This window comes from Rhipicephalus sanguineus, chromosome 1, assembly GCF_013339695.2.
Source record: "Rhipicephalus sanguineus isolate Rsan-2018 chromosome 1, BIME_Rsan_1.4, whole genome shotgun sequence".
In the NCBI taxonomy this organism is placed as follows: Eukaryota; Metazoa; Arthropoda; class Arachnida; order Ixodida; family Ixodidae; genus Rhipicephalus; species Rhipicephalus sanguineus.
In genome coordinates, this window is record NC_051176.1 from 281733029 (window position 1) to 281749976 (window position 16948).

Sequence of the window (16948 nt, forward strand, 5' to 3'; positions counted from 1 at the left end):
CATGACTTTGGTCAGTTGACCTTTGCAAAAGAAAGGCAGAGCGGAGCGTCAGCCACATGGCAACTTGAGCGGGGCACTTCACTTTTGCACGAGGACAATTCATAGCACGGCAGTGCATTCCATTCTGTTCACTAGCTGGTGCTTTTGCCCATAATTTCCAATGCTTGTACACCAATGTCATAATTGCTGGCCAGTTGGCATTCGCAACCGAAAATGCTGATCTTTCGTGGCACCGTGTGACATTTGCAACATTGCGAGTTGATGGGTGCAGTTAACTTTCCTTCTACAAAGAGTGATAGCACAGCGATTCATTAACAGTGCTTTTTCTGCTCACCGGCAAAGTTTCCATGTAAAAAGTGCCTGCAAAAGATGGATTCTCTCTTGTCCAATGTTTAAGGAAAACCAGGCATGTGTATGCAATACACGTGGACTTCAATAAATCGAAACCGCGGCATAATGTTACAATGCTAAGTTGCGCAAAAAATATACATGGTTTTCAATGGAGCTAAGATTGAGAAATCAAAACAGTTTACTACATTGTGAATTTCACTAAATCAAGGTTTGTTATATCAGGATTTGACTGTACATGGTAATGCATTGTAATACATGCTGTATGCAAAAATACAGCAAATCGAGCAATCACTGCAAGCACAGTGTCAGCTCAGAGAATATTTTGAGAGAAATAAAGGTTTTTCATCTGAAAGCTGCACATGGCCTATGAGAAACACCTTAGTGAAAAACTGCTGAATGTGACTGCCGAGAAATGTCGCACAATGACAAAGCACACAGTTCAAGTGCACGGAAAAACATTCTCCAAAGTTTCCCTTAACATGCTACAAGAAAAGAAGTGCATCTGCAAAGTGAACAACCATCAGTCATGTGAGTCTCTTCAAGATTTCTACCAAAATTAATTATGCAACCCATTGTGGCAAAACAGCGCAGACAACGGGACAAGGAACATACAGGACACCTCAGAACCCTTATGCAACCCAGCTCATCGTTACACTCGAGATTGTTATGAGAAGTTTGTATACGGGTATTTGCACAGAACATTGAACAATGAATGCAACTGCGACAACTAATTTGCAGTTTATGTCTAGTAAAATATTTATTCTGGAGAAAATACACAATGATTGTACTACTGCATTTTGTGCATTTGAAAACCCATTCCTCCTCCAATATAAAAGTAAGTTATGTCCATGTGTGTCCCATATTTGGTCAAAATTGATGCATAAATAGCCAAGTTGGTTTAACAGCCTTAATATTAAGAGAACTAACAGACAATAATGCCAAGGAAAGTATAGGGGCTGTTATTTCTAGCTATTAGGATATAAATGTGAAGAAAGTAAAGTGGACGAAAAGATAACCTGCCGCAGGCAGGGACCGAACCTGTGACCTTCGAATAACGCGTCCGATGCTCTACCACTGAGCTACGGCGGCGGTCATCTTCTCGTCCACTTTGTGAGGTATATATGTGCATTTAAACCTAGGAGTGAGTCAGCGCCGATCGCAGCCATGGCAGCGAGTGTGGAACACTCTTTTTTCTGCCTGTTGGCATCACGTAGCACGTGATCTTTACAAGCTGGCAGCTGACCAATAATCCCTCGCATAACTACCTGAAGGTATCAAGTCTGCCAGAACGAGACCCTCGCTATGAATGAAGGAAAGAAGATGACTTTTTTTATGGGCTCGTTTTTCTTTGTTAGACACAATATTAAAGGGGTCACGAACCACTTTTCCATGTAATGATCTAATGACCTTAGTATCGGAGTTTACTGCCTCCCGAATCGATTGCCGCAAAAATTTCTCGAATCCGTCAAGAATGAGTGGAGTTATGGGGGTTTGGCGCACGCTCTCAGCGCTTTCTCTCTTTTCTCGTGCCGACGAGCGCACTGGAAGCTACACAGGGAGGGATGGCACGGGGGAAAGAAGTTACGTCAGCATGCATCATGAAACGCGATCGCTCTCCCGCTGTGATTCACGTGCGCGAGTGCGGCAACCGTGTACTGAGAAGTGCATCTGATCCAAACGCCGCTCTCGATTTAAGTCGGCTATCGGCCAATGAGGATGCTATGTCTTTTGCGACGTGGAGATGCAGATCACGACATCAACGGGCAGACGCCCCGCCCACCGACGAGAGTGAGAACCGTCCTCTGTTTGAAAAGAGGGTGCCTGAGAAAACAGCAACTTCGCGTTCCGCTTGTAGCCTTTACACGGCACGCACGACTGCAATATTTGGCTGAGCAGTTCATAGCCGTGTCAGCTTTCCGCAGGATGTGTTTTTTCAACAAGCCCAAGGGGTGCTTCATGACCCCTTTAATGAGAACTAACAGACAATAATGCCAAGAAAAGTATAGGGAGTGTTATTTGGAGCTATTAGGATATAACTTTGAAGAAAGTAAAGTGGACGAAAAAATAACCTGCCGCCGGCAGGAACCGAACCTGCGACCTTCGAATAACGCGTCCGATGCTCTACCACTGAGCTATGGCGGCGGTCATCTTCCCGTCATCTTTAACAGAAGGACAGAAGGTGACTTGTCTGTTAGTTCTCATTAATATTCTTTCTTTAACAGCCTTAAGAAACTCAAGGAAAATTATGCCATGAGTGACACAACTTACTTTGTTCTTTTTATACCAGGATATGGCATCAGCAAACACTGCTGCAGTGGCTTCCTTGTCTTCGAGGTTCTTATAAACGGTCACCAAGGCTGAAATCTAAAAAGTGAGGCATTCATGATCTAGATTTTTTTTTTATCATGCAAGTAAGTTATCAAAGCTAACACAAAATTTAAGGGTGTGCCGAATCAGTTACAGCACAGGTTTCTTACATTGAAATGGGATTATAATGAAGTAGTGGTTTGCTTCTCAGATCTTTTTAGATAGTCCAACAATTGATCACAGACCTTTACAGATAAGCTACTTCTATGTATAATATACTGATTATTTTTAGTTTTATTTTATGTGTATGTGTTTTCCTGTTTTGTTTTATTACTAGTGAGTAGATATGCAATGAACACTTGTAAACAAACCTTTGTAAATGTTACATATAATATTACTTCTATGTACAATGTACTGTTTTCTTTTATTTGGTTTTGTGTGTATGCATTCGCTTAACTTTTCTTTTAGGTTGTATCACTAGGAAGCCGATAAGCACTGGACTTCGTAGCTGCTGCTACATGAATACAACTATGGGCCTACACTAGCCTGTGGCTACTGGCCAAACAGTCCTTTTGTACAAATTTTGTACAATGAAAAAATAAACCAACTCAATTGAAAACAAAGTAACAGATTCACCAGGCTATGTTCCGACAGCAACGCGTGTATCATGCTTAGATGAAGCAAAAAATTTTAATAGGTTGATATTTATTCATTTTGCCCTCAGGGCTAATTGGCATTACAGAGTGGGGTATAACAAACCCCTTTTTTTTTAGTTCGAAACAAAGATTTTTGTTAATACAGCATTAACTGGACCAACATCGGCCAGTGCGCTACACTTTGAGTACCTGCATGACACAGTACTTTCAAACTTTCATGAGCCGCTGGCCACCAGTTAACATGCCAAACAATACTGAATCGCAGGTCGATACGACTGTTTTCCCACCACTTCTGTACTCTGCTGCTATGTCACCACCACACACTGCCACCAAATCCAACATCTTCCCACAGTGCCGACAGCATGCTGCACTTTGGTTGAAACTAGAAAGTCATGTACCTTTGCACTGGAATAAAATCAGAACAGCAGGTGTGTGTGTCATTCAGCACATGCTGTGCCACCATCTCCAGAAACATGGATGAAAGGAACTGCTGCTAAAAGGGTTCATGGCTTCAAGCCTTGCTTTTGCATTCTCAGCAAGTTTAGGCTGTATTCACTTGGAAGGCCTAATTGCTGATCAATTTCCCAGATGAACATGATGCAACTATGTTCTGGTTTTTCAGTTACACAGGGTCAGGCATATGTATAAGCATGCTGGCCAGTCGACCAATTTACCCAGCAGGAGCTATTTCAGCATCAAAATAATAAAAGCTTTGGCCCATAGAAATCTACGAGTGCCATCTAAGACCATCGATCACGCCTGAATTAATAAAAATATCAAATTACTAGAGTCGAATTAAAGTCTACTGTTGTTATTGTGGGGCATCTGAGACTAATACACATGATCATACAGGGTTGATCAGGCACTCAAAATTCACTATAGCATGGCAAGCTCATGCAGGGGAGGGGTAGCCAAATTTGCCATGAGGCCTAGTAGGTGGACCTCTAAAATTTTTTCGTGCCGTAAGATGGTACTAATTCACTAAGCTCAAATTATTTTTACTTTAGAACCCAGTGTCTTAGTTATGCTTCAGGGTTTGACAAAACATGATCTGGAGAAAGACATACATTTTGTTATAGGTAAACAAGCATTTGCGATAGAGAAAAACAAAAAAGCTCATGCACTGACACATAACAGTAAAGTGCAACAAGTGAGCTTCAAATGCAGCGTCTACGCACAATTCCAAGCTTGTAGCTGGTGGCGCCAAGTGATTTCAGGATATCACAACAGTCACTGAGGTGCCCTTGGGACAATAGCAGTTGAGCCAAGGTGAGTGATATCGACAATGAACGGCTAGGGTGGTGTTCAGCATATTCCTAAAAGAAAAAAAAAAGGCAGAGGCATTTCTATGAAAACACATCACTCCACATACTGAATCATCTCTACCCACACTAAGCCAAAATGCAGTGCACCAACATGTAGAAAAAAAAAGGCACAGTTTCACCGCAAGGGCGAAGCAATGAATACTATAGCAACAAATTGAAATGACATACGAAGTAAGGCATCCGATCTGGCATAACTCAACAAAATGCTGATGTATGGGAGCGCAGCTGCTGCAGTGTGCTGTCTTCGCTTCAATGCAAACTAAGCAGTAAGCGCAGAGCACACACAAAGATATGAGCTGTCTGCTGATCCCTGTCAAGATAAGGCATGTGCAATCATGCCCATACAATCAAAGTGTGCAGTTCTTACAGAAGCAAAGAAGCCCCAGGACCCCCCCCCCCCCATTGGCATTTCGCACAATGAAAGACGGCCAGCACATTTCCTCTCCGCTTGAGCCACGACTGTTGGCTGCCCTTGCATGCTTTCACTCACAAACACATGCACAGGGTGATGTTATTGATTCGGAGTTTCATGGAACCTCAGACGACAGCAAAAATGCACCCGCAGTTTAAACATGATTGCTATCGCATTAAAACAGAAAGAAACGTCATTGTTATTACAGCATTGCAAAATCAAATTGTAGAGAATTTTTTAAGTTCTTTTTCACTTAAATGATCCTTCAGAAGGTTTGATCTGGGCATTGCAAACCAGACAGCCACAGTGCCTAGATCATGAGACGATCAGCAAAGTATAACACTGACGTACACAGTGAAGACCGATGAAAATTCAAACAAGAGCATGCACGTTCTTCTTGTAGGAATAACTTCAACAGTAAGCAGAAGGATAAACTGCACAACAACACTTCCACGTCAGGAACATTGCCTGCAGTGCACAAATAGTCGGCGGCAGTGAGAACGAGGTGAGTCTTCAGTCGTAATGTGGCATAAGGCACGAGGAATATAAATTGTTGGTGCTGGCTTAGGCAAAGCAAAATTGAAACAAAATCGAAAACCAAAAAATAAACATTATTTTTGCGCAAACCAGAACCGAACCGGAATGTTACGATCTGGTTTGTTCTAAAGTGAAATCGAAACAAAGTAACGGTTTTCAGTTCAGGTTCTATCCATTTTCTGGGCTTTCTGTCCACGCATTTCCGACACTAGTGGCTCAAAAACATTTCCGACACTAGTCGGAACACACTTCCGAAACTATTCAACCATGCTGCCATTAACCCTTTCTTTGTAAGGTGCTAAAAATCCACCGATGGCTTTTGCTCAACCATCCCAAATGTATTGCACCACATGTGAGAACACCTGCCCCCCCCCCCCCCCTTAAAATTATTTCTTGCACAAGAATATCACCTGAAAAACGAGTGGGACACCTGTTCCATGGACTATTTCAGGCTATGAGCCAAGGTGGAACACACGTTGCCCCACTGCTCACTTAGGGCTTCAGATTTTCGGTCTCTGAGACGATTATAGCTGCTTATGAGGGGGCTCAAAGCATGCATTACAAAGAGGCAATTGCCAGGCCCTACGAATAAGGTTCGTGTGTTTTTCCTGCGAAGTTGTCAAGCATCACTAACACCTTTTGTGTGTAATGAAGATGCACAGTTAGCGCCCTGCCTTTGTGCAACACGCTCTGCCACGTTTCAGTGTTTTAGTGATCTATGGAAACACAAAATAAGAATAAGAATAGTTCAATTGAAGTGAACTGTATTTGAAAATGTCTTAACATAAAAAGCAAATGTGAAAAGGATTTGCTAGGTCTAATCTTCCACCACAACGTTCAGCGTATTTGCAGGTAGCTGAAAACAATGGCTCTCTCTCATGTTAAATGGTCCACATTTGATCTAAATGCATCGCAGGAATGCAAGAAATATATTTTCCACTTGCTGGACAGCTCATTCATGGTGAATGAGCTTCCAAGCAGAGGCACGTCAAGAGCAACAACCACGAAAACAACTTGCGCTCCTAGTGCCATTTCTCAATTCAAATAAAAACCACAAATTATAGTCACGATATCCTCTACATGATGGCGCTAATCATTTCTGTAAGTATATCCCTCTGAGCACTATAGGTAGTTTCTGACTGCAGTCGCAGATGGAACATATATGTCCCAATGACCAACAAAAGGTCAAATGTAGCAGAACTGTTGTTGCCAGAAAATCGGACAACATTGATGCATGTTTTTCTTAAAAAAAAAAAATTCAAACTGGCATGGTTGCATATGAAAACAATGCCGCAAGTTCTTTCGATATGGAATATATCTTACTGAAACCCTTCAAATGGAACTACGGATTCCAACAGATACGAACGTGTGTTGCAGTAACGGGAAACAAAAAAAAGCTCAACATCCAGACCTGCACCAACAGCCTCAATTTGCTCTCACAGTGCCGGCTACACAAGTTAGCATGCAGCAAGCCTTCCCCGCAATGAAATACGTTTCGTCAGCCCTACTTGGCCAAAAGCCATGCCTCTCTCCTGACAAACTAAATGATGTAAGGCTTTGAGGTGTGCTTCAGCAACGTGATCTTTTTGAAATTTCTGGCACAAAGAACATGAATTCATCCTGCTTGTACAGCCGAAAAGCACCACTCCATTTCTGCACAAAATAAGCTGGCATTTTCTTTTGTACGATAATTCTTATGTTCTTCAAATGAGTATGTAGCAATTTAAACTGATATTCTGCTGCTCTGGAGTTGGCCCCCTGAAAACGATTTACGATGCTGTCAAGAATGGAGTGGTCATAACTGCAATAATGCTCAAGGTTGACTTACCTTGAGTAGTCGCACAGCCTTGTCAAGTTGCTTGTCCTTGCAGTGCATCGTCGCAGCTCGAAGCAACACTGCTTCATCAGCAGCATTCGTAAAATTTTTTTCTAATGTCGCAATAGCCTTGACACACTGGTCTAGCTGGCCTGTGTGGTACAACAGCAGGCAGTGATTGAGCGCAATGGCCCGTCGTTGTTGTGATGTCAGTTTGCTGTCCAGCCCTTCAGCCACCGCCATCTTGATTTTTTTCTTAGAGTCGAACATGTTCTGGTCCTGCGCAGCGCAAATGAAAAAATAACTAATATTTCTTAGTTCCACATGCAGTCCTTTTAAGTTTCTTTAATACTGTAGCTTGCACTAGCAGCATTAGCTTTTTCAGCCATAACTGCAATGCTGCAAGCAGGGACCCCACTGTTCTTTTACTTATAGATCCAGATCATGTCTTTTTGCACTGTGTTCCCAGTAAATTATGAAGATACAGCTGTGCACTGTTATATAAAAAAAGAAGTAGCATCGAAAGAAAAAATTAAAATTAAATTCAATTCTGGGGTTTACAGTGCCAAAACCACAATATGATTATGGGGCAAGCTGCAGTTGAGTGCTCTGGATTAATTGTCACCGCTTTGGATTTTTGAACAAGCACCTGTATTAGTTTTGTGTGTTTTTGCATTTCGCCCCCAATGAAATCCGGCCACCACTGCCAGGTATTGAACCACTACCTCTGTGCTTAGAAGTGCAACACTACATCCACTAAGCTCCTACAAGGGGCTCAAAAGCAAAATATATGTCTATTACATCCAGTATTAAAAAAAAAAGTCAACATGAATAACTGTACATATGAATATCCAATAGACTCACAGTACTTTTGCTCTAATTATAACACCACACGAAGAATAACATGACATGGCTTTCCCAGTGCCAGCTCATGCATTTTATGCCATGCAATAACCACACTGTTATTGTGGCGAAAATAAACTGCACAGGGCACAAACTGTAACCAGCAACCGCAAAGCCTATCTCAGCCCAGACTACAGCAAACGTGCTACCACGCTGTGTTAAATTTATATCAGCCCCAGGCAACGTCCAACCAAACTGTAATTTTACAGAGCTTCCCTTGCATGGACACCTTACACCTTAAAACTACACTGTATGCTTCAAACAGATTTCACCTTTCAACTATTATTAAAGGATTTAACAACTTTAATAAAATCACTGTTTTGTGCATTTGTTCATTAGACATGCACAAAAAATATCCAACATACACATTCAGTATAAAAACCAGGTGGTGAACCTACATGGGCATGTAAACTAGCAGATGGACCATTATGCACAAGCTTCACTGCCATCAGACAAATGCATCGCATACTTTCATAATCGGAAATGAATGATTGCAACACACAACATGAAAGTTGGTCGAAGATAGGGTTTGAGACTAAGTTTTTTTTTTTACCCTATGCACAATTCTAGAAGCGTAACCCATGAGTAGTTCAAGTCAATATTTCTCTTTATTACTCTTATAGCAGACTGCCCAACTTGTCACAGTTGACAATGCTAGTTAAGGGTGCAGGCAGGCAGTAATAGCCTGGAAATCTAGACATATGATTGCTGTAATGGCACTGAGGCACATTACAGGAACACAAGGCATAGCGGGGCACTTTCCTGAAAACTAGTGTATTCGGGACATAAAGAGACAATACAGCATTTTTTTTTGCTTGCATCACTACCACAGTCGTGAAAATGCCCATTTAATACATGATTCAATCATTAAAGGGAAAATTAATGATTCAATCATGTACCATAATCTTGTGCTAGCACTAAAGCACATCATCAAACATTCACCGAACCACATAAAAAATGAATATATATGTAATGCTTCCTTCCAAATTATGTATTACTGAATGAAGCAGCCCTCCTTATGTTCCGTGGTTTATGTGGCATAAGCTCTCAGTCCAAAACTCTTCACAGAAGGCACTGCTGCAAGTGAACATGTTGAGTATCCTTTGGCCCTGGAAAACCTCAGGGATGCAAATGCATACGTGTACTACATGCTGTACTGTTAGCCAGAAACATAAACATAAAAAAAAACATCCTCACATGGAAGTGTAATAAAACGTTTTCTTACCTTGTTTATTGTTACAATGTTGTTAGCTGCCACAGCAATGATGGCATTGTCAGAAGGTCTGCAACAAAATGCCATCAACTATGAACAACCAATGTGTACTATAAACAATGAATTAAAACTTGTACAGCTACATCCAGCACTAAGCACACAAGTGCTCATCAATTTTGTTAGCCACATGTGCTCAAAGTCTGTAGCATAGGCTTTTTATTAAAGAAGGGTGGGGGTGGGGAGGGCGCATGCCATCTACAAAACACACTTCCCATATCCAGTTGGTTAGTTGGTTAAACTTTATTATTAGCTCCAGTTTTAATAGTTCCAGTATTACTAGTTCCAGTACTTAAAGTATCCAGTTTTTTTTTTTATAATATATACGACGCTTCCCAATAGACACTCAAAATAAAATGAAAAGCTGCCACAGAATACAATTGGTGCACGTGAAGTGGACTCTTACAGGATACCCTGCCTACTATCCTTTTTTTTACTTTCGTAATGGTCACAGTTTGACGTTTTTAAAACCATCCAGTAAAATGCACTTTCTTCCCCTCTTCTTTGAAAGGCTGTCCCCAAATGGAAAGTTAGCAAAAAAAAATGTCTCTTGATCGGACTTCTGTGATGGTTTTATCTGCACCTTGCTATGAAAATGAATACATAGGCTTGAGGTCTAAAAAGTTGCTATCCTAGCACCTCCTGAAATATCTAGCTTTCGCTTTCCTTAGCTCTCGAGCTCTGGTAGCATGACGACATGTTCGGGTAGAATTAGGGCTACATTTTAAAAGGAAACTTGCGTACAATGATATTTTTGAAATATGAAAACACCACCTTCTCAATGAGAACAGACACCGTAGCAATGCACACTGCTTCAATCGTGACATCTATAGCAGACAAAATGGATATACAGTAAAACCTTGTTATTCGAAGTCACTGGGACTATGGAAAAGCCTTTGACTACTATAGTGGGTTTTTCAATTAACCAAGCACACAAAAAAACAAGATCCAGGTGAAAAATTTCATTGCAAAAAAGACTACCTTTAATTGACGAACTTTGGATTACTGAAAATGTCCACAGATGCTAGTTTGCTGCATCTGGTCATTTGCGGCTCCAAAGGTCGTGTTTATCAGCTGACCAACTAGCATATTTACTCACATAATGGTTGCAACCACAACCCTGAACTTCGGGACAAGAATTTCATTTTTTTTTTTGTACATGATGACGCCACATGTTTGTCATCTTGCAAGGTAGTCACTGCGCTTCTTTTTTTGTTCTTGTCATGTGCTGGTTTTGCCATACATTAGTATGCAAGTTACACATCTGCCATTAAAACCTATTCAGTATATGCTCAAATGCAGAAACTGCGCTGCTAACAGGCACGAACTGGGCACTGTATCGCACATGTTCTCTTAAAGGGCAACAATAGATGTACCCCATCTCAAAACAGGGTATGACAGCAAGGAGCTGTGGCCATGAAGTGAAGGGTGGAAATCAGTACTTTTGTATCAGGAATGTTCCAGGAGTCTACTCACCGTTGTTTGAGTGTTAGATTGTACAGTTTCATAGCCTGGTCAGGGTGTCCTAACCTCTGCTTGGCATAACCCAGCTGTGTCCTGCAAGAACATGTACTTGAACACCTCAGCCCGAATTGTGTGACTGCAGAATGAATGAAATCTAGCAGCAGCTTACCTCACAATAGCCAGCTCTTCCTCAATTTCATCCTCAGGAAGATCATCGTCTTCCAGAGACTTTTTGCATAGTTCTGTTAACAACGCAAAGCAGGTAGTTGCAGTGACACGATCCTAATATACATTCTTTACGTGCAGCTTTTTAATATTTAAAACGAATGTAAAAACTTCATCACACAAAATTTCAAGGTTTGCACATTAAAGCACAACTGTAACGAAATTTCACTTTGTATAAACTTACTACAAATGAGTAAGTAGCACAGTCAGCTTCCCTCAATTCAACCCTGAAGGGACCATCAATATTGGTCAAATTATCCAGCTGGTTGAATTAAGCATGAGGCAGAAAAAAAATAAAACAATACAGCACACACAGGTGAACTTTCAACCTTCATTTGGATGCATAATATCCATACAACTGCAGTGCACTTACAGTGGAGATTGTTAATCGATGTGACATTAAATGAGCAGACGTTACAGAAATGACACTATAATGCATCTATTGCTGCCTTTGCTGACGAAAGCATGATCTGTGGGGCTAAAACGGAAACAGAAAGCCTCAATTCTTGCACAAATTACAACAGCAAAGTGGCAACTTGAAAAAGTTAGACATATTGAAAAAATTTGCGCTAGACAACACGAACAAAGAAGAAAGAGGGGTATAGGACATGCAATGCACACACCACATCATGTCTTGTGCATTAATTCATGTTTTTTTTTGCAAAATAAATTAGCTGTCAGTGCCACATCATCCGGGGCAAATATTTTTTCAATTACAACAGCAGCCACAAATAGACCACATGAATAGAGAATAAAATGCTTCTTGTAAAGCAAGCAACTTGCAATATCCTCCCATTACAAAAGCATTCTGTTCAAACCTGCACACATTCTGAACGCACACCTATAATCAAAGTAGGGGCCAACTTCCCAGCAATAGCCAGCAGGCGATTATATTTTGGTGGCATGTATTGATGTAAGCTAAAATTTGGCATACTGTGCATATTTCAAATCAGGTTATTTCCCATGTTATAACTTTTAATGCAAGCAAACATACTTAAAGCAAAATTCCACTACATGCAATACATTATTTACAAATATTTATATCATAAAGGCGTTCATTCTATTACAATGGTTGCCATTTTGATCCATTAAGGTATGTAGTACCCTTTGAACTAAAAAATTTTGAGTTTCAGTTACATAAAGTGGAGCACATAAAACATTCAATTCCACGGACCACATTTTTGAAGTTTTTAACATCAACTTTGGTCACTTTGGCGCAAGTACACATAACCAACAAAGAAAATGGCCTCCTTTACTTTACAAAAAAAATGAGCAAACAAGACTTCTGTATCTGCACCTACCAGAAATCATCTCAGAAATGTGTTTACCATTAATAAAAATTAGCTTAACAAGTTGAAAATTTGTAGCCACACCTAAAAAACAATATAGCAATAGAGAAAACTGCTTGCCTTCAGCTTGCACAAGCTTTTGAAGTGCATCAGCATACTTTGCCAAGCCCAGCAAAGTGCAAGCCTTGTTGTAGCACAACTCGTATGAACTTTCTCCTAGACTTGGCGCACCTTTCACCTGAAAAGTGTGTGCATGTTATAAAAACAACATAAGCTACTTTCCAAGCATTCAAATGTGAAAAGCACATACCTCTTGTTCAGTCTGCATTGTCAAGGATGCTATGACAGCAGCAAGATTTGTTTGTCTTTCCTCTTCATACTCGTCCTTAGGGAGACAAAAAAGAAAAGAAACATGGTGTTGCTGTTAAGACTGTATCAGTAATCTAGCATTAAAATCATTTGTAGGCTTTATTTAATCCTATTCATTTTGTTGACAAGTGCTCCCACAAGTATATCATGTTTATCACTTAAGTTTTCTTGCTTTTAAAGAGAAAAATAATTTTACTTCTACTGGTAAATTGCCCTTCCACACTACAAAAGACGCCACTTTTGACATTAAAATGTGATTGGTAAGCCAGAAAAGGTGTAAAAAGGAAGGACAAGCACTGATGCCACCTTGATGTTCCTGCACCAGCTTGCCATGAATTCATAAATATTGATGTCTTCTAGGGTATGTGTAATTGTTTACTCGCAAAAATTGAGCACATTGTGTTCCAAAGGAGCCAGGGACCTAACATGGCAAGTTTCGGGAAGTTTTATTGCAATGACGTGCACACACCGTGCAAAAATGCTTTTACATTTGTGACATCACATCATTGATGCACAAACCATGGGGTTTCGGAACAAAAATCAAGAAATTAAATGGGAGCCTTCATTATCACTTCTAATAATGATCATGTGATCACAAAACAACAATAACAGAGCTCCCAAAGGAATATTTGTCAGTTTTAAACTGATTTAGTGTTCAACTTTAGTGCCCTTTTAAAGCATGCAATAAAATGCAAACATCTGATCAACAACTAATTGAGCAAAGCAGTGCCTGAAAAATGAGCAGATATGTGCAGTGAATCAGCTCTAGCACAGCTTCCAAGTTGTCGGCACATATGACAATGTGCTTCACTTACAAGAAAAAAATGTCATTGTTGTCCACCCAATGCAATAGAACTAAAGTGACAGACTCGAGTCTTTATTTCTACAAGCATGTATGCATGTGTAGCATGGCTGCACATACATACCTGCCAACATGTAAACTTTAACATTTGTGAAGATTCCACAAACGATGGCACCAAAGGGAAAAGTGGGAGATAGCATGCATTTTTTTTAAAAGCTATGATGTTCACTTTGGCTTGCTCGGTCATCCGTTACACTTCTACATCAGTCCTCATAATGAGTGTCAGCCTAAAAGGCAATAAAGTGAGCCAGAGCGAGCGCTAAAACACCGCCATTCCATGAAACAAAACCTCTATAAAACGTTTTTAAAACGTTTAAAACCTCTATAAAACGTTTTCTAGAGGTTTCGTGTTTCGTGGGATGTGCTGCTGCCATGTAAGCATCTTCAGTGTCAAGACATCACGACACATTGCCCTTCTCGAAAACGAAACAGAAACTGGTTGCAAAAAAAAACTATTAAATTATTTAGGCCACTGTGATGCTTGGCAATAATTTTTTCTATAGTTTTGAGATTCAGAACCTCAGTATATAAAAAAAATATGTTATAAAATATGTCAGCACTCCTAAATCCCAGCAACACGAACAAGCCTTGATGTTGCAGATTTCACCTGCTTCGGACACTCTATAAACTTGCTTGAAGCAAATAATTCTCTGAAGGTTGGTGTCCTTTCACCGTCGGAAGACTTCCAACAGAAGTAAAGGACTGGTAAACAAAACCCCTTTGTGAACACATTTTTTCACAAAACCTGATGCGACATTAGTAAAATTGTTGAATGAGGCCAAATTATTAACTTCATGGAAAACTTGGGGGTGTTAGTGAGTACGTAAATATTCAGGCTTGCTATCCACAGCACCTAATTATAAGCAGGCTGGAGGTTGAAGGGTGTGGCGACTCCCCCCTCTACGAACCAAGAAACATGATATCTCGAGCTGAAACCTTACATTCTTCTTGGAAAGTATGGTGCTCCTCTCACTACTTCAACAGTGCAGTTAGGCATGAAACAACTAACCTCCGAGTTCTTGATGAGGTCCTTGTAGACATCGAAGCATTCCTGGTAGTTTTCAAGTCTATAGAGCTGTAATAAGTGGAGGCGACAGAGTTTATTATAGACACAGCTTCTACAGCGGCACCACAGTTAAAGCACTTCAGATGTGCTCAGACATCACATACCACTTGTGCTTTCAGCTCCTTCACTCTAAAACTCTGCGTTGTAATGCTACTCAACAACTTCCACGCCTCCTTGGTGTCATTCAATCGGTACAAACAATAAGCTTTCTCAAAAGCCATGTCCCTGTGGCACAAAAGACAGAGCAAATTAGTGTCGCAATTACATTTGGCTGTGTTTGGTAAGTTGAATAGACAACAGTAACTGGTCGGCTATGACAGTTGCATACATACCCTATGTGTTTGGAGTTCTTATTGATAACGTCAATTGCATCCTTGAAGTTTCCTAATTGTATTAAGCACACCACCTTGCATTGCAGCGCTTTTTCTTCCGTTGGAAACTCGTGCAAGACTGAAACAGAAACCGGTCAGGTATTACGCGCCGATGTCAAAGCAACGTAACACGCCTACTACAGTGCGTTGATTAAATGACAGCACTTTATTTATTTGCAACTATGTCAGCCAATGTTTTATATCGTGTCTGCACCAAGCGATGACCGGTACTGAGCAATCAAACGAGTTAGCAGTTTAGCAGTTAATGGTATGCAAGGGGGTCGCCATATGGACTTGAGGAATAACGCCTATCACGATGGTATTTCGTGGGAGTTAATAATAGAAACAGAAAGTCAACGTCAAGTGAAGCATGCGACACCATCAATCGCACGCTCTAGGCAGTAAAAACAGCGAGACAGACCACAACATGAGTGTATACAGCACCCATACCACGCGAAGACGTACTTACTTTTGTCGCAAACCTTCAGGGCTCGGTCGTATTCCCCGCTCTTCCCGTAACGTCTAAGCTCGAGGTAAAACCCAGACAGAGCAGCCGACGTGTTCGTTTGAGCCATGTTTCAGGCAGGAAAGGAAAAAAAAAAAACACGCGGCACAAACTTCACCAACTTGTGCCAGCTTCGCTCGCCTCGTTGCCTCCAGCGATGGACAACAGCAACAGCTATGTGGCCGGACGATCGCTGCGCCGCCTAGGTGCTTAAACCGCTACATTGATGTTGGAAAATACAAGTGCACCGTCAAAGTCAGCAAAATCTAATCAAAATGCATAACAAACTACTGAGGACAGTTAAAATGCTTTGCGTCGAGGCGCTGACATGGTCTTTCAAAAACACGCGTAGCAGACGCCCTCCGCCAGATAGAGAAAAAGGAAATTATTTTAGGCGCTTATGTCGCAGAGAGATTGCATTTCGCAACCTGCACCGAATATCAATTATGATTAAACATTTTTTTTCTACTACGTTCCTTTAACGCCGGGCGTACTGACAATGCTAAATAAATGTGTTGTTATTCCATTCAGATGACGACGCCACTTTCCCTCAAACCTCCAATTCCTCAGACTCGCATAAAACATTTCTAAATACTGAATTTTGAAACCTCTGTGGAGAAAATGTGTTGGCAAAGAAAAGGAATTCTCATTTTTTCCGTTAACTAAAGTCCCTGTGATGTACTAAACGTTGTTTTGAAATCCAAGGTTTGACGGAATCCCGTCTGGTCGGGAGGAGGCATTGAAGGAAAGGAATAAACGCCGACCACAATAAAAACACTTTAAAAACATTGTTTTGTTAGCTGTAAAGATACCATCCTGTTTTGGGATATCCTACAGTCAACTTTGGAGAATGACTCTGCCACCCATTACCACACTGTGGTACCAGAGAACACCCATGGTGGTACCTTGCCAACAACTCTTCACGATGTGACATTCGATATATTTTTCCATATGCGAATGCAAAGCTTATGGAAAATATGTATGCAGGACCATAAAGGGAAACTCACCATTTCTTAGAGAATGCATTCCACGACTATTCATCTAAAAGATATTCATGACGACCGTGACATTACACCAGACTGGTAGCCAATTTTAATGAGGTGCTTATTCTAACCAGCCTTAGAGTGAAAAACATCTTTGGGAACTCTCCCTGGGAATGTGGACTGAAATTTATAGAGACCCTTAAGCACATGCCCTCCAGTGTTTGTTAGTGAATTTTG

General features: G+C 40.8%; 1 protein-coding gene across 1 annotated transcript in view; it reads right to left on the minus strand.

Moving 5' to 3' along the window:
• LOC119379129 (signal recognition particle subunit SRP72) overlaps positions 1–15899 on the minus strand; it is a 29520-nt gene extending 13621 nt beyond the window's left edge. Inside the window, exons 1-12 of the mRNA XM_037648314.2 lie at positions 15693–15899; positions 15185–15302; positions 14957–15077; positions 14796–14861; positions 12866–12940; positions 12676–12793; positions 11211–11283; positions 11054–11134; positions 9533–9590; positions 7417–7683; positions 4493–4630; positions 2620–2715 (exon numbers count right to left, since the gene is read on the minus strand). Of these exons, the coding sequence (XP_037504242.1) occupies positions 2620–2715; positions 4493–4630; positions 7417–7683; positions 9533–9590; positions 11054–11134; positions 11211–11283; positions 12676–12793; positions 12866–12940; positions 14796–14861; positions 14957–15077; positions 15185–15302; positions 15693–15798 (1317 nt within the window). The 5' untranslated portion in view covers positions 15799–15899. The remainder of the gene's footprint in view (positions 1–2619; positions 2716–4492; positions 4631–7416; positions 7684–9532; positions 9591–11053; positions 11135–11210; positions 11284–12675; positions 12794–12865; positions 12941–14795; positions 14862–14956; positions 15078–15184; positions 15303–15692) is intronic.
• Positions 15900–16948: the final 1049 nt, after the last annotated feature.